The sequence below is a fragment of the Phalaenopsis equestris genome, unplaced genomic scaffold, assembly GCF_001263595.1.
Source record: "Phalaenopsis equestris unplaced genomic scaffold, ASM126359v1 Scaffold000287, whole genome shotgun sequence".
Lineage (NCBI taxonomy): Eukaryota > Viridiplantae > Streptophyta > Magnoliopsida > Asparagales > Orchidaceae > Phalaenopsis > Phalaenopsis equestris.
The window spans coordinates 1438952-1463558 of record NW_018164729.1 but is presented as its reverse complement, the minus strand read 5'-3'; the positions used below and the strand labels follow the sequence as shown (position 1 = coordinate 1463558).

The 24607-nt window shown below is 34.8% G+C and overlaps 2 protein-coding genes across 6 annotated transcripts in view; one reads left to right on the top strand and one right to left on the bottom strand.

Moving 5' to 3' along the window:
* The window catches only part of LOC110025026 (protein NEOXANTHIN-DEFICIENT 1), a 19093-nt gene extending 9853 nt beyond the window's left edge, over positions 1–9240 (top strand). For 3 of the 5 annotated variants that reach the window (XM_020725258.1, XM_020725261.1, XM_020725257.1), the window contains 5 exons: positions 2652–2817; positions 3104–3170; positions 3269–3325; positions 8432–8488; positions 8813–9240. In XM_020725258.1, the coding sequence (XP_020580917.1) occupies positions 2652–2817; positions 3104–3170; positions 3269–3325; positions 8432–8488; positions 8813–9080 (615 nt within the window). In that variant the 3' untranslated portion in view covers positions 9081–9240. Of the gene's footprint in view, positions 1–2651; positions 2818–3103; positions 3171–3268; positions 3326–8431; positions 8517–8812 lie in introns of all 5 variants that reach the window. The other 2 variants (XM_020725262.1, XM_020725260.1) reach the window with 2 other exon arrangements.
* Positions 9241–12271: 3031 nt separating this feature from the next.
* The window catches only part of LOC110025013 (cytochrome c oxidase subunit 6b-1-like), a 16580-nt gene continuing 4244 nt past the window's right edge, over positions 12272–24607 (bottom strand). Inside the window, exons 2-5 of the mRNA XM_020725242.1 lie at positions 15835–16227; positions 15638–15720; positions 15424–15505; positions 12272–12534 (exon numbers count right to left, since the gene is read on the bottom strand). Coding sequence (XP_020580901.1) covers positions 12481–12534; positions 15424–15505; positions 15638–15720; positions 15835–16227 — 612 coding nt within the window. The 3' untranslated portion in view covers positions 12272–12480. The remainder of the gene's footprint in view (positions 12535–15423; positions 15506–15637; positions 15721–15834; positions 16228–24607) is intronic.

Below are 24607 nucleotides of genomic sequence, written 5' to 3'. Positions count from 1 at the left end.
GAGACCAGTAGGATGCAGGTGGTTATTTACAATCAAATGTAAGGCAGACGGAAGCATAGATCGGTTAAAAGCCCGACTGGTTGCCAAAGGCTATACCCAGTCATACGGAATTGACTACCAAGAGACATTTGCCCCAGTAGCCAAACTGAACTCCATTAGAATCCTACTCTCCATTGCAGCAAACCGAGACTGGCCCCTTATGCAACTTGATGTCAAAAATGCATTCCTTAATGGAGATCTTGAAGAGGATGTATACATGGATTTACCGCCTGGTCTTGAAGAGTCCTTCCCTAGTGGCAAAGTATGCAAGCTCCAGAAATCTCTGTATGGTCTCAAACAATCTCCTCGTGCTTGGTTTGCAAAGTTCACCAATTCAGTAATCAAGTGCGGTTATACTCAAAGCCAGACTGATCATACAATGTTCACAAAAAGATCTGAGAAGAAGATTGCTGTTCTTATTGTGTATGTTGATGACATCATTCTTACCGGTGATCATACTGAAGAATTGACAAAGCTGAAGAAGTTTCTAGCCCATGAATTCGAAATCAAGGACCTCGGAGACTTGAAGTTCTTCTTGGGAATGGAAGTTGCAAGATCCAAAATGGGGATAGCCGTAACTCAAAGGAAGTACACATTGGACCTATTGAAAGAAACTGGTATGCTTGGATGCAAACCAATAGACACTCCAATAGACCCGTATAAAAAGATTGGAATGGAGAATGATAGTTTACCTGTCGACAAAGGACGATATCAGAGGCTTGTTGGAAGACTTATTTACTTATCTCACACCAGACCAGACATAAGTTTTTCAGTAAGTATAGTAAGTCAATTCATGAACTGTCCTACTGAGGAACATATGGGAGCTGTCAACCGTATCTTAAGATACTTAAAGATGACACCTGGGAAAGGATTATTATTCAAAAGGAATGATAGTCAAAAGGTAGAAGTATTTACTGATGCAGACTGGGCAGGAGATATATCCACCCGACGATCAACCTCTGGGTATTGCACGTATGTATGCGGCAATCTAGTGACATGGAGAAGTAAGAAGCAATCGGTGGTCTCTCGGAGTAGCGCAGAAGCAGAATACAGAGCACTGGCACTTGGAATCTGTGAAGGAATGTGGATCAAAAGATTTCTCAAAGAGCTTGGAATTATGGGAGAAAATTCTATCAAGATGTTCTGTGACAATCAAGCTGCAATAAGTATCGCAAAGAATCCTGTTCATCATGACCGAACGAAACACATTGAGATTGATCGGAACTTCATTTCAGAGAAGGTGGACAATGGAATCATTGAATTGGTCTATACTCCTTCTAGAGACCAAACCGCAGACATTCTCACCAAGGCTCTCCCTAAGTCCAGTTTTGATGAGCTAACCAACAAGTTGGGCATGTACAATCTGTACAACCCATCTTGAGGGGGAGTGTGGAATTACGCTCATTATTATTTACTTTAATGTTATTTAGTACTTGCTATATTTTGTGATAGTATAAAAATAGTAATTCTTAATTATAGGTATTTATGTTTATTCTATAATTATAGGAATTACTTAATTGTAGGAAGATTTCTTTCCTTGTTTTATTTCTTGTAAACGCCTATTTATAGGTGAATTATCTATGTATTCATTGAGAAGAAAGTTATTCAAAAATTCACAAATAACATTGTTATTTTGTCAATATTCATTATGGAATCAACATTATTATTTTGTTGACATTTGTATTGAGGTTATCAGCATTATCTCAGAACAACAGATGATCAAATTGGATATGAGATACATTTGGCAAGAGATAATGCGTCAAAATATTGTTTACTTGTCCAAGATGATAAAGTGGATCATGCAATTATATATTTCTATAGATCTCATATTGGTTTTCGATATTATTGCCCCGTTCAACCACCTTGATGCTATTTTATCTCATATCATAAAGCAATTTTTTGTACTCTGGTGGTTCAGACACCATTATCAATTCCAATTGTTAAACTATTTTTGTCATCTTCACAAGTACAAAAATTTAATCTTTGTTTGGAGATAATCTATGAAATTTATTCTTATAATGATCCATATTTTGTTGATGAATAACATGATAATGTGTTAGCCTGAAGTTTAGACTGCTTGTAAAGGATTGAAATGAAATAGTGCCTGGGCCTGCTTCTCTTCTAGTTTTTGTTAATGGATCTGAAATCGAGTCTGAGATTGCACCACTTGCAGAGTTGTTATTGTTCCTAAAATGGTTTAGATGCATAGCAGGATGATCCATGGTTGTTGTTCTACTTCATTCCTATTAATTCTTGATATTGAGTTAATGAATTTCATTAAAGGAGGATTCCTGACTTTATTTTAATTGAAATTATATTTTATTATGCTTTTAGATAATATGGGTTTGAATTTGAATTATTAAATCATATTAGATTTTATTAATTTTAATATTATATTTTTTACTTTATTTCTATAAATGGGAATGCTTACTTAGCTTGTATTTTTGTTAGTTGAATGGTAAATTAAAAGATTTGTTCTTATCCTCTCTCCTCTCTCTCTCTCTCTCTCGTAATAACTGTTTTCCCTCTTCATTTATTCCTGATCTATATCAATTACGACATAAATTAAGATTACTTCAAACTCTTTTAATTTCTTTTATTTTTGTTTAAAGCAAAAGTCTGCAGAAGTTAGAGAGAAATCCACAAGCATGTACAGTAGTTTTCTGAACATGATTGGCATTACCTCCAGCAGCAGGAAGGAGCATACTGAAGTCAAAATATCAGAGGTTAATGATTCCAACATAATGTCCTTATGCAGCATTAGCATTCCTTACCTTGGTGAGTGGGCAAATATTCTTTTCCTTATCTTTCTACTCCAACTGCTAATTTATATCTCAAACACTTTGACAAATATAATTCTCAGGGTGCCCGGTTAATTTCTTTGATACCCTGTTTTTTTTTAATCATTTAAATTTTGCAAGTTGATATAGTAAATATCCTCTAGATTACACAATCTAATGTTGAAAGAAAATAGTATTGATTGTTATCTATGCCACCATTTTATTAAAGGTGAAAATGGATCTTGTATTGATTCATTTGATTAACGGTGGGCTTCACATAACAGAGCCAAAATTGCTCGGTGACAACAAATGGATGGGTCCAAAAATCAGAATGTCACTTCCTAGTTTTAGGTGAGTTTTACATCTTAGATCTTCAGTGAGATGCTTTTAATTCATGTAACTTTTGATATATGGAGGACTGCTTGAATTAATTATTATTTTTATTTCAGCGGCCGAACCATTCACAATCCCCTTCTTCTAAAGTATGCTTGTCAAATAGAATGCAGGTGAGCAACATTATAAAATATTGGGGCATTTACCTACATACCACCCAATCCTTATGTATTGACATGTCAAACACCTAAACTTTAATTTTTACAAGTATACCACCAAACTATTTCATATCACTTCAAAATACTACCATTTTAATATTTAAAAGGTGAAATACACCTTTTCAGACACAAAAAAAGGTTGCATGTTTGTAAAAATTAAATTTTAGGTGTTAGATATGTAAATACATAACAATTGAAGGGTATATATGCAATATCTTCCTAAAATATTTTCATCCCATTCAGAACATATTTGAAAGATGATTATTTTACTGTGCCATTCACCATTTTTCGGGGCCATGCTAACATGCTTTGTTTCTTTGAACAATCGCTCTCTAGTTTTTTGCTTAAAGTCGTGAAATTTAAACTAAGCATCTGTTATGAGCCTTCTCAATTAATGGGATAATAAAAGTGATGAAAGAGCATTTTTTAACAATTAATTTAGAGAAGTTTTAGTTTTAGTGACGCCGGAGTACTTTTTACGGTTAAGTTGGAGGAGTCATCATTTTTATGTAACTAATGATTTGTTCCTCTGTAAAAACCTACTGTATTTGCTTAAGATAAGACAACTACGCTTCCTTGATGAGCCTTCTCTATCAATAGATGAATATTTGTGATGCAGTAGCATTTTTGAAGACTAGTTTTATAGTATTCGTTTGCGTGTATAATTATTAATTATGTTGGATATTATTGCAAGTGTGTGAAGAGTGTGAATTGAGGCATGAGGTATGCTATCTTTAGTTGGTTAGTCCTCTTAAGATTCATTAAATTCCATGATCTCCTACTTCTTAACAAAATATCCTTGATACCAAAACTCACCCTTTGTCTTGTATAATCGTGTTTTAGTATTTTGATTATCTTCATCATTTTATAATTAATTTTTAGATACAAGTAATCAATTTTTTTCAGCTCAATGAGTTGCAACTTTCCAAAAGTAAGTTTTTCCAAATTATAACGCTTGCACATTTCAAATTCTAACCCTTCACTCGTGTGAGTGGCCACCCATTGGACTTTTCATGTCATTTCATTCATTTTGTGTGCAAAATCTATAAATCAATGTTTTAAAAGATGCTTCATGTGTAAAGCGAAGCGAAGCACATAACACGCGCTTTGCTTCGCTGAATCTTGCTTTGAAGTGCTGAAGCAAAAATGATAGCGGAGTTAACTCAAACCACGACATAAACGATACATTTTTGTTTTTGACTTTCAATGGGGTACAAGGACGACACGACAACAACAATACGAGAACACAGATAATGATAGATAAAATTGTGAACTGCAGAAATAAAAGACAAAAGTAAATAATTGAAAATAGAAACAACCAGCTCGAGTAAGTGCGGTTGATCCGACGAGTGACATATGATGCGGGAGTGACGTCGGGCTCCGGAAAGTTCATGAGAAGCACATAATCGACGCTCAGGGAAGGCGGAGATCGTTGGACAGGGTTCTCCGGACGGCTAGGCAAGCAGGGCAGGTGACTAGTGGACTGTTGATGCAGGAGGGGGTCGCTGGCAGGAGCTACAACCGACTAGGGTGAGCATAACAATAGGCTAACGACCTATCTGTACAAGAAGGGGGCATTGGTGGGAGCTACAGACGACTGGTGCGAGCGAGGAAGAGGGCCAATGGTCAGTTTGTGTAGGAGTCAGGGCGTCGACGGGATCGACGAGCGACATGGCCAGCCGTAAAGGGAACGAGCGACTTGTTTGTGTAGGACTGAGCCTCCGGTGGGACTTACGGCCTTCTGAGAAGAGCAAGCAAGGTCGACTCATCGGCACCACACCATGAGCTGGGGTGACAATTGGAAAGAGAGATGGGACTGGTTAGAGATAAACATCACATTGAGCGAGGTACAATCGAAGCACCATGATGCACAAAAAATATATGCATTTTTAAACCTATATTTTATACTCATTTTTGGTGATATTGCACTTTAAAGGAAGATATTTTTCATGTTTTATTGCAGATTGATGATTTTTAGGACTTGAAGCACAAATAAGATGAAATTTGGAAAGCAAATAAGATGAAATTTGGAATCAACATAGTGCTGACGACACCAGCATGAACTAGGAGTCCAGAACCTTATCATCGTCGACAGCACCAGACTAGGTGCCAACGGCCCCATTAACAGAGCACAAAATTTAATTCGGACTACGGGCGCCGACGGCGCCATTGTGGGCGCTGACAACGCCAAAGTCGGTGCAGGGCAAATTCTAGAAGATTCGATAAACTTGGACACTTTTAAAAAAGTTATTGGAGACACCTCTTGGAAAACCGACATTATGCTTTATTTAGAGCAAAAATTGATCAGAAAAAGTTGGTGGTTAGAAAAAGTGGTGGTTAGAGGGGGCTAGTGTGTAATTGAGTTTACTTGAGTGTTCTATTGTCTAGTGTCGTGAGTCTAAGAGTGATTTCTCTTAAGGGAGAGAAGTGAGAGATTTCTTTTTCCTTACATTTTTAAAGAGAAAATCAAGAGTGTTGTAAAGAGAGAAAGAGTCCAAGAGAGGCTACAAGGGATTGCCTAGAGGAAGAGTTATAGATAAGTGGTGTTTGTTTATTATTGTTGTATAAACTTTTTTTATTTATGAAATTCGTATTTTGTCTTATATTCCTCATGAGGTCTGAGTGGCTTTCTTTGTCTTTCTCCATACTTTGAGATATGGTGAAATGAAGAGATAATTTGGATGTGCAAATTTTAAAATATAAAATAAATTGTGATGATTTTTTCACTTCGTTCTTAATTTACTTTTCGATCTGACCAATTAAAATATGTTAAAATCTGTTGTGAAACATATGATCCGGGAAATGGAGTATGAGTTCTACAACAAAGTGAGAATCACATTCAATTATATGAAGGAGTGTTTCATTCATAGAATTGGGTGCAAATAAATAAAGAAATATATATATATATATATATTATTGGACGTATAATTGGAGATTTTAGGGTGACAGACTAAAATCTCCAATTCGGTCTCAGTGTTTAAGAACTAAAGTGAGAGTTAACATTCAGGGAAAGGGAAGTGGGATCTCTGGAGTCAGTATCCTCCCAGCCTAACCACTAATTTAGAGAATAAACCTGATATTAGCCAACGATTCTCTATAACACTTGACTAAGGGTAGAAAATTAAAATTGCTCCTATTTGATGCAATACAAATTCAAACAATTTATCTCTCTTATTTAACCAAAAACTCATTGTAGTGAGAAATATGTTTTCTCATATTTGATAACGTCATCACAGAAACATAGTTTGGTAGTTACAATTTAACTTTACTTTACAGTCTCGCCAGTATTTGATAATTTAATTCTGACAGCTCCTTGAAAATTCGAAATTAGTATAGTAGATTTTCTTTATTACTGTGAATTTCCTAATTCAGATTATCATATCAAATTTAAACTTTCATCGTGGGATCGATATTTGGGGCTTAAACAGAAAGTCATGTATTAGTTGACAACGATACATATACTTGCGTAGAATCCCAACATAAATTGTTTTAATTTCTTATTCATAAATAACGAACCAAATTTTTGGCCAAATTTTTGGCGTCACTGCAAAGCGGAGTCAACTTTATTAATTTTACACATTTATAATTACCGGGATCACACCACTACTGTCGGATACAACCCTTGGAGAAGGAACACCTTGGCGATACACTTGAAATCAGAGTGGATCCAAAAACTGCTTAGCAATCAACACACAACGATTATGAATAAGACTAGGTAAGTAGGCAAATAGGCAAATATTAAAAGAGAGCGGAAAGGAAAAAGGCAAGAATTTGAAATGCAGTTCAAAAAGGAAAGGATTAGGCAGGGGAGACATTAACACAGGTGAAAAAGAGGGGCAGAAGCTCGGTTATGGCCGGTCTGGTCCAGCAAGAAGGCTGGACCGGTTAATGGTTTGCACCGGCTCAAACTCGGGAGCCCTGCGTTAAAAATGGTCGATCCAGTTCATAGAGGGATCGAAGGGCGATTGAATTAGTTTAACATGTTTTATGAAACTTGAGAGTTTATTAGTTTATTTATCCTTTAAATTTTAGATTTTATCGAGTTATAAGTATTTTTTTGGACTTTTTAAGTATTTAATTATTGCAGTAAAATATTATATATTGTTTGAAATTTGATTTTTAGGCTCACTCTCAATGTTTGACTTCAATTTAGATATTGTATCACATTCTTTTTATATTTTATATCAATTTTTAAGTTATATTTTATATTTTATGACTGTTATCAATATTTAAGTTATATTTTATATTTTATAACTATTAATGAAGATATTTATCGATTAATACTTTCATATAACATTTTAGTGCTTTATTTAATAAAAATGCCGCTTTGTTCTGCGCTTAAAGCTTTGAAGTAAAAATAAAGTCTTGTGTATCGCACTGCGCTCCATGCTTTCCACTTATAACACTACTATAGGTTTTGTAATAGCAATTATGGAAGGATGAACGAATGAATTTACTTTTAGAAATTTAGTTTACCGATGTACCATCAATGCATTCCTTTTGTTCTATTATCTTTTGAAGAATGCTGATGAAAATTTTGGACAAGATTGACACATTGAAGGACACTTTTTAAAGTCTATTTACATATCTTTATTTCTCTTTTTTCCTTGGAAATATTGTTGTATCATTTGTATTTTATTCTACATTAATTAACCAAGCAAGTAAAAAATTATTTTTGGGCATTTACATATATGCAACACAATTCCTATGAATTTAGATATCTAACACCTAACTTCGATTTTTCTATTTCTGACACTCCAAATTTTCACATCATATCAAACATATTACTATTATTAACTTTTTAACAGTGAAATACACTTTGTCATGAATAGGTAAAGTGGTGTTAATTTAAATATCAAAGTTTATGGGTTGTTTGAAATTCAATGTAAAATATTTATGAAATACTCTGATTACAATATATTTGAAATACTTTTGAGTTGTTTGGTTCTCTGTAAAATAAATATAGGATTTTATATATTTTTTTTATTTGGTTTGAATTAGATTGAAAACAATATATTTTAAAATATATTTTCTTGTCTGACGGCGGCGAGGGCCTTGTAGAAGGTCGGCGGTGGCGGACAAGCGGGCTGCAGGAGGACGATGGGTGGCAAGCAGTAGGTGGTGACTTTACCGATAACATTTTACCGTAACTTAAATTCGGCTAAATCGGCCGAATTCTAAATTCAAGCCAAAGTAAATTAAGTTGTGAACTTCAAATTTATTTATACTTTACATTTTATTTATAATTATTTGTACCAAATATATAATTTCCTAAAATCTTTGTAAAAGAATTACAAATCTTTCCAACCAAACAATATCTTAGGTGTGAAATATGCAGATGCATAAGATACGCGTGGCATGTATGTAAATCTTCACTTTTTTTTCACCCGTCAACCTTTTTATAATGAAGCATGAAATTATTGTTGTGAATAAATGGCACAGGATGCGGGCGGTGATGGTAGCGAAAGTTTCAGGACCTGGCGCCAATAAGTCTGATGATGATGATAAGCCTTGCGTTGATCGTCTCAACAATAATACGTTGACAGAGAACAAAAACTGGAACCGATGCATTTCGATTCTGTTGTCAAAACCTGTGTTGGCATTGGAGTTCAATTTTCTCAAAATGAGAGTGAATGCTCCAACCGTGGTAGCTTCTCCCCACCAGATTAATGTAGCAGAAAATACAAGTAGTTGCTTCAGAAATAGCTAGCCTCCTTTTATGCGAGAGTTTTTAACGGTATTACTCTTAACACTCTGATAAAGTATTTAATGTGCATGACTTCTTTCTAATTCCAAAATATTAAATTTATCATCCTGGATTTTTTGAAATGGAACAATCAGTTATTTAATTTTGTGGCATTTAAATACATTCCACCCTTTTCATATGTTTTGACATGTCTAACATCTAAGCTTTAGTTTTTTACATTTTTACAACCCAAACCTTTCATATCACATAAAAACATACCAAAATTTTAACTTCTAAATGAAATACACCTTTTCACTCATAGGTAAGGTGACACATATTTAAAAATTGAAGTATAGTTGTTAGATATGTAAATACATAAGAATTGAATGGTGTGTATGCAAATCTTCCTTTAATTTTTCGTTATTTTACTTGCAGAATATTGTTACTTGAACATTGAGGTTATAAAAATCTATATTATTATACCAAGGAAAAATAGCACCCCAAGATTTATAAATAGGGGCAATTTTTTTGAAAAGGATGCTCTCTTCTTGCACTCTCCTGTTGTCTCCCTCTATCTCTCATTCTCCTCTTTCTCCTTATTGCTAGCAGGGTTTGAGTACAATTCACAAACATATCGACATATCTGAGTAAAAAATTCTGAAAGTTAAGATATATTAATGTACATATTGTTATGTCACGTTCTGTCTTTTTATGTAATATCTTGCAGTTTTGTCATATCCTATAGTTGTCATATCTTGCAGTTTTATGCTATGTCATTTTATGTAGCCATATGAAATGAACCGAGAATGTCAACTTGGACAGTCAACTCGGTTGGTGAAAAAGCCCGAGTCAACTCAGCACATGGCTGCTTAGCGATTTTTTTAAGGCACATACATTTGTTTTAGGAACCATGAAAAGAGTAAGGGAGCTAAAATATGAAATTATGCATTGTTCGTCTCTATAAAACAAATAGAAATTTCTATTCAAAAAGTGAATTTATTAGATGTATTTATTCTAACGAGATAGAATTACAACTATTTAAATAAAGATGAGAGGAGCATTTCACTATGTCATCTATGTGGGGCCTCTTAGCACTTCTCCAGGGAATCATCTTAGGGGCAATTTGGCTAGACAAATAGGATCTCATTTTGGAGGTATTTTTGCTCACCTTCAGAGAATAGTCTCATAGATTGTTAGCTCATCTTTGCTATTATATTTTTTTTATTCATGTCTTTTGTTATAGGGTGAGTTCTCCAAGTGTTGTTAGTGAAAAATAAATTTGGTTCTCTTCATGCCACTTGATGGACTATTCCTTGTAATATAACTCAGTTACAAAAAGAATTCCGATGTTTTCATTAAAGTCAAGTTATCTTTTGCCTGAGGGTCTTGGTTCTTTTGTAGGGAGTAGATGCCTTAGTTTTTAAACTTTACTAAGGTCAATATATTATGATTTTTAATCTCAAAGTTAATTGACTTCATTCCTTATTTGATCGAGTTATATTTTAAAAGAGTATTTTCAAAGCTGTCCCTTGAATTCAGTTATTGAGTCAAGTAGGTTCTAAAATTTTGGACAATTTTATTTTACTCTTAAAAAATTGTTTTCATGGGGCAAATTCCTCTATTTACCAAAATTATTTTGGAGAATGGTAGCAGCAATGAAAATTATACAGCATAAATTAGGGATACAAAAGTTTAAACGATGAAATATTAATTATGAAAATAAAAGATTTAAAAATAGAATATTTTTTCTCATATGGTGACAATTTTTTTGGTTTGATCTTTGATTTCCTCGTGGATTTGTCTACTTATCCTTTTATATTTAAGGCATGCAACACCACATCTTTGAAGGTGTTGAATCCAAGGAGAAGAGGAATGTGTGTGTGCGTGAGATAGAGGTCTAAATGTAAAATTAAAGCTTTGGATGGTATAAATGCAAAATGCAGAATTTTAGTGTTAGATATGTAAATGAACAGGACATAGGAACTGGGTGGTATGTATGTAATAATAATATTATTATTTTGGGTTTATTAGCATAATTTATGAAGTGAATCATTCTTGCCGACTGCGGTCACTGAATTTTGAGAAGGAAGGAAAATTGCACATCAACTGGGCCCAAACAATACTTAGAAAAATTTGGGTTTAGGTTAAATCGATTTGGGTTAAGATATTAATCTGTTTTACTTTTCTTAGTTGCTGAGTAGGATTCGGGTTGATCTGTGAACCTAAAATTAAGCTGCAATTGAAATTGTTCCAAAATTGATTTAATTTTAACCCAAATAAATTTTTGGTTAGAGTTGTACTTTTCAACTTAGATAATGTTTAGGTTAGATTTAAGTTAGCTATTTGGAGCTCTATCACCCGATTTGATATCCTTTGTACGATGATAACTTTAATATTATAATCTTATAAGTAGGGGTGTACTAATCAAATTATTATTATTATTATTTTTTTTGGGAAAGATTTAATTTTAATTTGATTTGATTTAGTACAATATTGGAGTTTTTATTCTTAAATCTGCATTGAATCACAGCTTCAGATAAAATAGAAAATTAAATAATAAATTAAAATTCAGATTTTTATTTCCTTATCCATTCAAATTTTCATGGAAGCAATAAATTATTATTTTTTCTAATTGTATAATTATATTATATCTATTGCTCATCAGTTATGCAATAAAAAATTACATAATATATATAAATTATATGAATAATTTTAAGACTCGACAATTAAATTATTTTATCTATTCTAAATGATTTTTGTTTCTACTGATTAAATTTTAATACTTTATTAAAAAAAAACCTAATCATTATACTGTTTTTTTTTTTTTCTTTAAAACTTTATTAAAAATTAAATAAATATAATTTATTCATAATACTAGAATTGAAATGACGTTATTATTATAAGATATAACCTCAATTTTTTCATCTAAGCATGTAGAGATGCATGCGGTGTCCAATTTACACTGTAGATCACGGTAATCTACAGTGAATGTGATGCAATCAAAATATTTTTAAAAAATAAAAAAATTTAAAATGGGGCTCATCGAAATACATCATCACCGTAAATCACCGTGATATACGGTGTAGATCGGACACCGCATGCATCTTTGCATGATATGTCGGTATGCAATAAATTTTCTAAAGAAGAAATGAGCAGTCTTGCGCATTTTCTCCTGCCCACAAATTGAACTGGTAAAAGAAAAGAAAAGCTAATTATTTCTTGTTTGCCAAATTTGTGGATTAGCGGGGAGTAGGATGAGAATGTGTCAAGTCATTTCGTTTGAACCGAACAAAATTTTTTTTATTCGAACAAAAAATTACTCGGAAATAAATACCGTCCTTGCGATGCGTCATCTCTCACAGAAACTGCTATTTATCCACCCACAGCAGCAGGAGTTGCATTGTACACATATGATTAGCAGATTCTACAGAGGGCCGGGAAAGGTACCATTCTCCCTCTGTTCATTCCATCGTTCAATCTGCGTTTATATAATAATTCAGAGGACAAATATTATGAAGAAATTAACAATTATTATCTGCATAAAATCAAATAAATTTTTCGACATATACAAAATCTAAAATATCTGAGTTATTCAGCAACACTTTCTATCAACTAAAGCTCAAGTCTTATTCAGCAACACTTTCCATCAAGAAATGGAACTTCACACCATAAATTTGATTAAAACTTGTAGCTCTATCTTGCTCTAGAATTCACACAAATTCAATGTCACACATTATGTACTAACAATGAACTTCATTCATCAAATATTCTTATCCTCCAAACACCTCAAGAAAATGTTACTGAACAAAAGCTTCCCTATGTGGTTGATGTTGCCTGCCTAGACTTTAATTTGAAGTATGAATGTTGCTAGATATTTCATACCATATCAATTGTCGTTAGTGATTTTACCCCCTTTTCTCTTACCCTCAGAGATTTATTGGATGTCTTTGCTTATTTTCTTCAAACCACTGACACACTCGTTGGGTTATTGGATGATTCTTTTGGGATACTTAGATACTCTCATGCCCAAAATGTAACCTTCATGAAACCATTCCTTATTCTGTTTTCGCCATCTTTTTGCCAGAGCTTCATCTTCATCTAGTCTTCTTCCACCTGTAGCATTCTTTAGCCTACTACCCCGTATACGTGTGCACATGACAACATCGCCCTCCTACTAAAACAACACTTATATTGACTTTGTATAAATCAATCTATCATCAATATACTGACAAACTTTCTAATCTTAATTTGTATAGCTCAATTAACTCTACTCAATCTCATGACCTTCAAATGCCTTATTACTAGTTTTCTAGTATTCTGTATTGTCCTTGTCCTCTATTTCTATACCCATGTTATACAAGGAAGCCTTACAAGGCCCTCGTCGAAAATAGGCACTCTATATTGAAATGTATGTTTTACTTGATCGAAATAAATGGTATCTTATTACCTACCTTCTTTGATTAAAGCTTGTTCCATATCCTTGATCTTACAGTTCCATCTTAATATTTCTTTTGATCGCTGCAAGGCATGCTTAGTTGTTGCCAGTCTCAACTCAATTTGACATCTCACTTGTGTTTGCCAGCCTCAACTCAATTTTTCTTCTATTATTGATTACTATCATCCAAGATTGAGCATTCCAGCAAAAAATGTGATTAATGCCATTGGTGTATTGTGATTTCACTAAAATCATATATAAACAGAGAGCAACCATCAAAGTATATTTGCTCAGGGGAGGTGGAAGGGGAGGGAAATTTAAATGTGTGAACTCAATGAAGCTATAAATGATCTAAAATAAATTCCACGATATTAGTTTGATAAATTTAACGAAGTTCTTTACTAAGTTGGCGCCTGAGGCAGCACTGTAAATCACGCCATCTTCGTAATGACATGTTTCATCTGGTTTTATTGCTTAAATCGTCTATGGATGGCATTTATTGAAACAAAACACAACTTATAAAAATATTTTCTAATAAAAGGATCTCAATCAATCAAAATATTTAATGAGGACCTAATTTGCATTCAAAGATCAAGGGATTTCACTGCCTTAAAGGAAATATGCCATTAACCTTTATAAAAAAAAGTAAGCTTTGGGTTGACTTTATGACTGACCCTCCAAAGATGGTTGTAATCGAGCCGAGCAAGTATATTATAGTTCGGATTTGGCTTGGTAGCATTATAAATTATTCATGTTCGGCTTGAGTTTGTGTTGAGCTTTCAAATAAATCAACTACTTCTGAAACAACAATTTTTTAACTGAGATCTTGTGCAGCCACAATTGAAACAAACGTTCTCTAAGTTCATAATGCAAGTCTTTAAAGTAATTTATGTTGCTAAATGGCATACGCCACAGGATAAGTTATTCCAAGTAGTTACATTTTAGATCCACTAATTCCAACTCCCGAATCCTAAACATAACCTTATTTCGACAAAAATCTTTCAAATCACTTTATTAATTCTCATTTCAATATATTTCATCCAAACTCATATCCTTTCAGCAATAAAGTTTGAAAGTTGTTATGAATCTGGAAAAAAATCACCTTTATCAGCATACAAGGGAGTTAAGGGTGAAACTGATTCAATCTGAATTGTGATTCGGCTCAAGCTCCGCTAGAAAAGTGGCTCGTGAATAGAGCTCGATGAGCGAACAAGCCAAGCTTAAGTTAGCCTCGACTCGACTAATTAGCTTGTGACCAAACTAGTTTTAAAAATTAATTAATATAAATTACCCAAAATATACTTAAATTGAAAATTTTAACTTCAAATTATTAAAAATGATTAAAAATACATTTTAGACTTTATATCACATGATTTCTTATTATTTACCGCCTAATTATTCATTCTATTTGTCATTTGATTATAAAACTATCTTGAATTGCTAATATTTTCTCTCTCTAATAATAAACAAGCCGGCTTGAACTTATAAAAGCTCAAGCTTGAGTTTCAACTCGATTAATTAATCAAGCTCATGCTCAAACCAAGGGTGACTCGAGCTCAACTCGACTTGGTTGCACCCCTAAACGTAGTCATACCAGCTTAGGCTACAACCACATCTTTCCTCATAGACAGTTTTCCAATTAGAGCTCACTCTAAAATCTTTCGAGGGAGTTGCATCACGGCTTGCACCTAATAACCAAACAATTATCTATCCCACTATGAAGTGTACTCATATATTTTCCAAATTTCCAAGTTTCCCAACCACCCAAACCCAGCGAAATACCTCCCCGTGAGTTTCCATAACCCAGCAGGCATGCACAATTAAGAACTAGTTTCACAAAGTATCCATGAAAAGTTTAAGAAAACATACTTAATATGAACTATAGAACTGCAATAGATGAAGAAATTCACAAAAGAAAATGGATGAACATACCCATTCACCAGGGCATAGAGATCTGTAATATTTTGCAAATTTTTCACACTCCGGTGCTCCTTCACCTTTAGCATTTATGCACCTAAATGAATAAATGTATTGGCAATAAGGTATCATTAAATTCTCAAATGGAACTTAAAAAGGCATCTTGTGTATATAGCAACCTAAATCTGTATGATATGTGGATAAATAAATAATATAATTGGTAGATCACCTATGAAACTCGATGTAGCGGGTAAAGCAATGCCTCGTTTGGTTTGTGGTTGGGAAGCGGAAATCAGCTGGGGCAGTCTCAAGCTGAAAGCAAACCATAAAACATCAGAAACCACACTAATTGCCAAAAAATATTAGGCTTAGTTAACAGGTGAATTAGATAAACGTGTAGACAAGTCAATGCTGAGAAAAGTACACCTTGATCAATGGAGTTTCTTCTTTGGCCTCTTCGTTTTCTTCTTCTTGCACTTGCTCTGTCTCTGAGCTAGGGTTTTCATTATTCTCCACTGCAGTAGAGGTAGTCTCCACAGGTTCATGCTTTTCTTCTACTTCCTCTGATGGTTCTGTGTTTTGTTCAGCGGCAACGCTGTTTTCCTTTGTGATAGGGGAATTTTCCTTCACTTCTTGTTTTTCCTCCACTGTTGTTATTTCTCCCTCTGGGTTAGGGTTTGCACCTTTCTCCCTTGCAGTAGGAGCAATCTCCACTGAAACTGGGGCTTGATCAATTTTCTTTGCATCAATTTCCTCAGTTCCTTGTTTGGAAGTATCGCTATGATCGTCCAGCTCATCTTTATCAACGAGTAACCATTGCTACGTGTATAATATTGAAAATAAAAGTTTACTAAAATATGTTTGCACTTAACACTATAAATTTACTAGTTCTATTATTTAATAGTGGCAAACAATGATTCTACAGAAGTGTGGCCCATCTAAAAGGGAAATGAAATGAGAGGTAAAGGTATTATTGAACAAATCCAACTAATAGAAGTCCTTTACTACAAAAAAAAATAAATAAATAAACGTGTCATTATTTCAGCAATTACCTTCTGTTGAAAAATTTGTAACAATAATATCAACTAAGAACTCAAAATATTATGAAATAACATCCTTCGATCTATAGCGGAAACTAGCATATATTCTGCACATTCAACATGAATAAACATAAAGAAGACTTAAATTTTCAGCATTTCTTACCTATGAAGCATAGACACCAACATGAGACAAGAACGTGACAAAGAAAAAAACACGAGGACAAGATGTATCATGAATATGATTCTTTTTATATGTTATTAAAATAAAATATGTAACCAAGCACTTAATGTAGTCATTTTTTATATAAAAATACGGCTAAAGCTAAAGCATAAAAAAAAGAAAATATAAATTAACATGGTCCTATTAAAATTCATTGAAATTATTAACAATCTCAATTATAATAATATCAGTATTAATCATAAATATGATTTTAAAGATATTAATATTAAATTATCTACACAAAAATGCTAAAAAGCTAAAAAAGAGTGCAATCTTCAAAGCAACTACATAATATAACACATTCATGTATCCCTAATTGAACTCAACATACTCGACATCACGATCACCATCCTTTTTTCGAAAGCAATTTCACCACCGAGGCAACAAAAAAAAGGTTACAGAGATAATCCATTGACAAAACCACAGTTCACTATCATTACGAGGAGAAAAATTTACGTACGTAAGACGTTTGTGGAGCTGCATACATCGGAGATTATTCAGAGGGTATTGGGGGGTTATATTTGCGTTATACCCCCCTGTGACATCTCTGTAACCTACCTATAACCCCCCAATACCCTCTGAATAACCTCCGATGTACGCAGCTCTGCAAATGCTTACGTACGCAATTTTTTCTCCATTACGAGAGTCTATCATGTTCAACAATAATTATGAGAAAAATATACATCAAAGTACAATTTTTACATGTGGGACATGTGTTAGGGTGTATTGGAGGCATTTCCAAATTTGGCACTCGCAGGAAACAAATCCAAAAGAAAGCATTTGTTTCTTGCAAATTGTTTGAACATCGAGAAGGATAGATTTTTTAATTTTCCTACATCTGCCATGTTTCCATACAAGTAAAAACAACCTTTTAACGCATCTCATTTGGTCAGATCTGTCATGGTTTAGTACGGAACTAGTTTAGTTAATTCTAGAACAAATTTCTACTTAAGTCAACCGTGGTCCTGCTAGCAGGTTATTCCTTAAGAAATGAAACAATTCCCATGTGCACACAAAAAAAAAATAATTGATCATTAGGAAAATTCATCCTTTTCAATATATAAAACATAAAACAGTAAACAATGGGCATGTCGGCCGTTATTTTTTTTTGGAAGGAAAGAATGATTTTTGTAAATATGAAAATAATTTTAATATAAATATGATTTTTGAAAGTAACATTTTAATTTAAAGAATAGATGAGACCAAACGACTCTCACACATTGAATAGTTTGGATGGATGAGCGCGATACCACAAGTAATACATTATCCCGAAAGATAAGCATACCACTTGCAGTAGGCTCAACCACATAAACTAAAGATTTTGTGACATCTGTTTGGTCTGCAAAACCTTTTATGTATGACCGACAAATTTCCCTACCTAATATAATGATTAGATAAGGTTTATTTTACCTAAGTTCCAAGTTCCCTATAAAGAAAAACCCCTATAGTTAATTACATCTTAAATGATCGGGGTCACTTAAGAAGACTCTCGATTAAGATCAGTGATTTTGCTTTCAAGATTTCAAAGTTTAGGTTTTCAAAATTGGACACAGGAAAATCAAATGAAAGTAGCTCAAATAGGAACAGTTATTTTAAGGAATCCAAAAGAATGAAGAGTAGGGGATATCACAGATCCAGGGGAAACCCTGGTGATTTCCCAACTATACTATTGTTTGACTTTATGTTTTTGAACTTTATGTTTTTGAAATGATGTTATTTTTGAAATGATGTTATTTAATGTTTAATACTGCAATTTACTTTAGAATTTAAGACTTACATTTGCATGATATCTGACCGTATAAATGACCTAAAAATATAGGAAGATTTACACTGTACCGCACGTAACCTCAAAATCCTAAAAGTGTTAGGACTTATAATTACACAACAGAGTTATGCAAAAGCCTAAAGATAAGGTGAGGATTTACGTTGCGCTAAACAAACAACCTCGAAGTCCTATGACTTGTTATTTAAATTAAGGAAAATGCTTAGCTGAAGTGAACTTGTTTTGATTTTGCAGAGCCACCTCAAAGTTGTTCCTCTGTGTGTCCTCGTCGCTCCAAGTTCCCCGTCGTAGCACCTTCAGATTTGACATTAATTTTACGAGTACATGCAATTGTTTAGTCAACGATTTGCTGCCGGATACCTCCTATAAAACCAACTACTGGTCTCCTATTCTAAAGTATAGTGTGTAAAAGTAGCAGTAGCAGGTAGAAGTATAGTAGCAGAATTTTAAAAAATGAACATGAATTGCATCAACAAAAGAAATACCACTTAGAAAACTCAAGAAGAACGACAAATGATCCATGATGAAAGAATACTCGAGAAAATCGACAAATGACTCACGACGGAAATCTCGAAGCAAAAACAACAAATTGCAACTGAAAGAAAGTCACCGAAAACACGGGAAGATCCCGGAAAAGACCACGAGTGCTTTACCAAAAAACTCCAATAAAATCCCACAAAAAATCTGAAGAAAGAAAACCGTAAGTACTCGGGTCGGGGCTATGCTCAGATGTTAAATATTTGTACTCGAGGGACGTCGAAAGCTACTATCGGTCACCCGGATGTACAGAGTCCGCCACTCAACTGAAAGCTAAACCCAACTTAAGAGGGTACTCCTTAGCCCGATACTGATAATCGACAAGTGGACAACCAAATTACAATATAATTAAAATTTATATTTTAGCATGCACATGGATTTCGGACATACAAAAAGTTGTATAAATTTTGTAGTAAAAATATTTTTATAAATATTGTATCTGTTCTTCTTAATTTTGAAAAGTTATGATTGTCCACGAGTCGACTATGCCGTCGGGCGTAAGACCGCCAACCTAAGAAGGAACGGGTCCCCCGCTAGTCTTGTGTCGGTGAATGATACTATCATCCTATAGTTCATCAGGTCTCAGGAATGAGTCCTGATGTCGTAGGATGGAATATCATTCCGCTCTATCACTGACGTGCCTTTGTCATCACTGCCCTAAGCCCCAAAACAAAACCGACTTACTTGCGACATTGCTTGATGGTTTCCTATATAACAAAAGACTATACATTGGTACTTATGTGTCAGACATAAACACCGAAAACCAAACCAAGAAGTAAGGAAATAAAAAATAAAAATGAGGATGAGAGAGAGGAGGAACTGATCCACCCAAAAGATCGAAAAGACGAAGGGTGAATCAACCCTTAAAACTTGTAACGAAAATATCTGAAAAGGAGGGCCCAAGATCCTTGAATCAATCCAAGAAAAATATCATTTTCTCAAATTTTATAAATGGATCAACCCAAGAAGGGTATCCCTTCTAAATCTTGTTTCAAACAGGTCGAAACGGGCCTGAATCAATGTGACAGTTGTATACACGGTTCCACCATCACTTACATGATCACAAACCCAGACCTGAACTCAAATGTGACAATTATGTTATCCAAACCTTAATGTCAAACTTCCAAAAAGAAACTCTTTCGTGAATGTCAATTTTATGAGCTTTCAAATCCTTCATGAATCCAATTCATATCGATTTTATGATTTCCCAAAATGAAATTGTAAGAGTCTTTCATATTTCACAAATCAAATAAATGAAAATAATCTAGGGACGACAACCTTCTAAATTAAAAAAAAAATCATGTCAATATTAAAACCATTCAATTCCAACCATAATCAAAAGCTTCTCATGTCAAATAAGCATGAAACCATCCAGATAAAATCATATAAATGCTCACAGTCAGGGGCAACAGAGAGGGACAACCACCAGCCCAACTTATCACATAGAGAAATCACAAGATAAGGCTCACGGCCAAAGCAGCAAAAAGAAGACCACCACCAACTTTTCTCATAGAGAAATCATGAGGTAAGACTCACAGGTAGGGGCAGCAAGAAGAAGACCACCATATATTTAAGCTCATGGGTAGGGCCAAGAAAGGGCACAACCAAACCAAAGAATAAGCCCACGGGTATAGGCCAGAAAAAGCACAACCAAGCCCTAATACAATCTCATGGTTTGGGACAAGAAAGAGGACAGAAGCTCACGGGTAGGGGCAAGAAAAAACACAACTAAGCCCCAAAATAAGCCCACGGGTAGGGGCAGCAAAAGGACAGCCAACACCTCAAGCTTACGGGTAAGGGCAGTGACTACAAGGAGTCAAAAGCAAACCCCAAACCAATTTTTTTTAAAATTTTTTGGAATAGATTTCCACATGTATTCAAATAGGGGCAACGAAGGGGAGTTAAAACCGAGCCCCAACAAAATGGCAAAAACATAACCACATCTTAACCAAAACGAGCCTAACAGAGGGGGTCAAATATAAAACAATATTCCAAGTAAAACCCAACAAAAAAAAAAAAAAAAAAAAAAAAAAACCAAGCCAAATTCCAGGTGAAACCGAGTTTGATCTCAGGTAAAAAAACGAACCCAATATAAGAGTTAAATCAAACCCAGCAAAAACATCATTCCAAGCCAAATAGAGCAGAATTCCAGCATTATCGAGCCCACCAAATGGGTTAAAACAGAAAGAGAACATTCCATGAAAAATTTAGCTCAGCAAAGGAGTCAAATCGAGCCCAGCAAATGGGGCATACCAAGCCAAATCTTATGCAAAACCGGGCCAAATCTCAGGCCAAAACTGAGACCATCAAAAAGGACAAAAAAACAGAGCCATGACAGGTAAACTGAGCCCGACAAGATAGGCAAAAATAAAACAATATTCAAGCCAAAAATGCAACTCAAAAAGAGCTAAATCAAGCCCAATAAATGGGTCAGATCAGAGCTATAAAACTCAAATATTGTAAAGCCTTAAGCATAAAAAATTTCTTGCACCCAGCATATGCTTCGAATAAGAACATGTAGTATAAATGAATTCCTAAAGCCAACATGTCTCAGCATTGAAACGAATTCCATCATTCACTTGAACAAGAATATCAATAATAAAGAGTTTCAACATTTCATTTCTAGCATTTGTTCCAAATAGACAAATATAATCGAAAAGCAACAACAAAAGCTTCCAAACTCCCATTTATCATGCATTTCAGATTTTGCAAATAAACCATTCAAAGATTTCAGATTTTGCAAATAAACAACCAATAGATTACAGATTTTGCAAATGAAGCACCCAATATTTTTATATTTTCACAAATAGGCCACCCAAATCTTTAACTTGCATCAAAAGTACCCTTATTCCAAGCGAGTCCAGGCGAGTAGAGAATGCATTCAAGGGGGAATTCCAAGTGACAGAGATTAGAAAGATTACTTATACCGTCAGGCAAGAAATCATCAGAACAAAATTGCCAAAATATATCTTTTATAAATTATGAGCATATCAAAACCAAGGCATGAGAAAAGGGTAACCAGATATCTAATTTGAATGCTAGCAGAAAGAAAGAGGAAGAGGAATATCTTTTAATGTAGATTCAAAGCAAACTCAAGAACCAGCCTTAAGAAAATAAAATCAGCAAAAACCTCTCTTAAAAACCTTGATGTAAAAGCCTAAATTTCCTGAAAAGCCTCGAGAAATACAGCAGCAAATATTTACGATCAAAGATGCCCCAAATCCTTTCTCCTCCTCTCAAAATTTTCAACAACCCATGGTAGTCAAACACACAACCAAGCAAGATTATGGAACCGACAAGCAAGAGTACCGTGCAGCCCAGAAGGAATGTCGAGCAACTGAACAAGAAGTTTATGCCAAGCCAAAATTTTAGCAGCACCTCCACCATTTTTTCAATTTTTGGCCAGCCCAGAACCTTACCCTAGGTAGGATTTTAGAGGCAAAAGAGAGAGGAGTAGCCACCTACCAGTCCTAAGGTGGTCGAATCAGGCAACAGAAGCACTTAGGGAGGGAGAGAAGAGGCAAACTCGGAAAGGAAAAAGGTCGACCAGCCGACATTTTCTGATTGGAGAGCCACTTGGTCAAGCGGCTACGCGAAGAAGAAGAGTCGGGAGCGGAGGAGGAAGCAGTGTGGATCGCTCGCGAGATCTAGGGCTCACACGAGAGGGACGCTGTTGCGACTCTGGCAAGAAGGGTCAGGAAGATTTGCGAATAAGAGAGGGGCACGGGAGCTAGGGCTCGTGCACGATAGAGTGTACTTGGGCTGCGAGTCTGCATGCGTTAGTGGGATTAAGTAGGGCTTTAGGATTAAAATTAATATTATAAGTAATAACATAAATATAAAAGTATTTAATATTTCAAAAATAAAAATTTAATTTGTACATTTTTATTCGTGTGTCATAGCATAACAAAAAGGTAATCCTTTTTAGGTAATTCTGACGTTCCGGACGCATTGGCGCGGTCCGTTTCGTCGTCAGATGTCATTTTGACGAATTCATCGATTTGCGTACAATTTGCTCGTGTGCGGAATTATGACAATATGAGTCTCTTTCCTAGCTAAAATTGATGTCCCAGACACGTTGGCTGATAAACCCTTTTTTAAGCTCAATTCTAGTCCAACCTTGCGCAACTTAGTAAATTTTGTGTGTTTGTGTGTGCTGATAAAGTCATAAAGGGGTTTCCCTATGGCCTAAGATCCTATTGGGAACTTCTCTCTGAGTCTCCACATGGTGGTCCTTAACCACTCGACCAAACGACGATGGTTTGAGATCACCCATGCAAGACACCACAAGGGAATCAGAAAGTGGTTCGAATTTCTAAGAAGAGGTGGGTCTCAGCTCTAGTCCTCTAAGATAGTTGATAGAAAGCCTTAGAACTAGATCCTATAATCTAAGAAGAGGAGAAATGACCTCAAAATGAGGTCAACAGAGCACTAAGAGCTATTAACATTAATAAATGTCAAACAATTTCTATAGCAAACGATAGAAACTTGAAATTCCTAGCTCAAATTCATCTAAAAATGCTGATGTTCCAGGCAAAAGTGAGGCTTTCCACTTAGTTTCTTATGTTGAACACAAAATTTAAACAGGTAGTTTTAGTGTCAAAACCAGTTATCATCAATTTTTGATAAACTTGCTTTAAAGTCTTATTATAAAATATGATATTTCAAATAAGTTCTAAGTCAAAAATTAAACCTAATTTAATTTTGAAATTCGTCTCATTGATCTTTAATTTAAGAGAGATTAGTTGCAGTTAAAAGAAAGCGATTGCTTTAAGGTACCTAACAAGAGCAACCCGGGTAATTTGGAGCTCAATCGTGCATAAGCCAAAAAACAAACTTCAATTTCCTTGATTTCTTATCCAATGGTGCTTTACACAGTGAAGAGAATTATTATTTTAATTCGGGTTGCTGAAAAATTAACAACATAAGAAAAAGAGAAGGTACGGTAAAAAAATTAAGGAAAGAAAAGATGTTGTGAAAAGATATATATAAAGAGAGGAAAAAACTGTTGAACAGATATTGGATGCTTGTGAAGAGACATATTGATGTGCTATAAGTACAATGGTGTATGCAATATTGCACAAAAACTGCAGGCATGCAAGAAAGTTCTGTGAAACTTCAAGTGGAGAATTTATTTTAATTATATATATATATATATATATATATATATATGCTCTCGTCCTGCTAGGGTTTGCCTATGGTGAATCCTTGGTTTCTCTGATTCACTGCGATTTCGTCTTTACTCGTCTTCGTCGCCTGTTCTCCGTTGCGTCGTAGCGGCTCTCAAGTGAAGGCGTCGGGCTTGGGGGCGACATTTGAAGGACGTCTGGGAGCGGGCTTCTTCTGCGGCTCGTTCTTTCGTCATCCCGAGAAGCGCAGTGTCACCTCCCAAAAGAGCTCTTATGGGTGGTGGGCAGCCCAGGACTTAAATACTGCTTTTCGGCCCTACACCTAGCCAATGTGGGACTATTTGTCCGTGACATTCTCCTCCACCCAATCACGTGACGCCCTCGTCACGGATCGGCTCCACCGAGGGTCCCACTGGACCATGGAGAGTCCACACACATGGTAGGCAGTAATCTGCTCTGATACCACTTGTCACCTCCCAAAAGAGCCCTT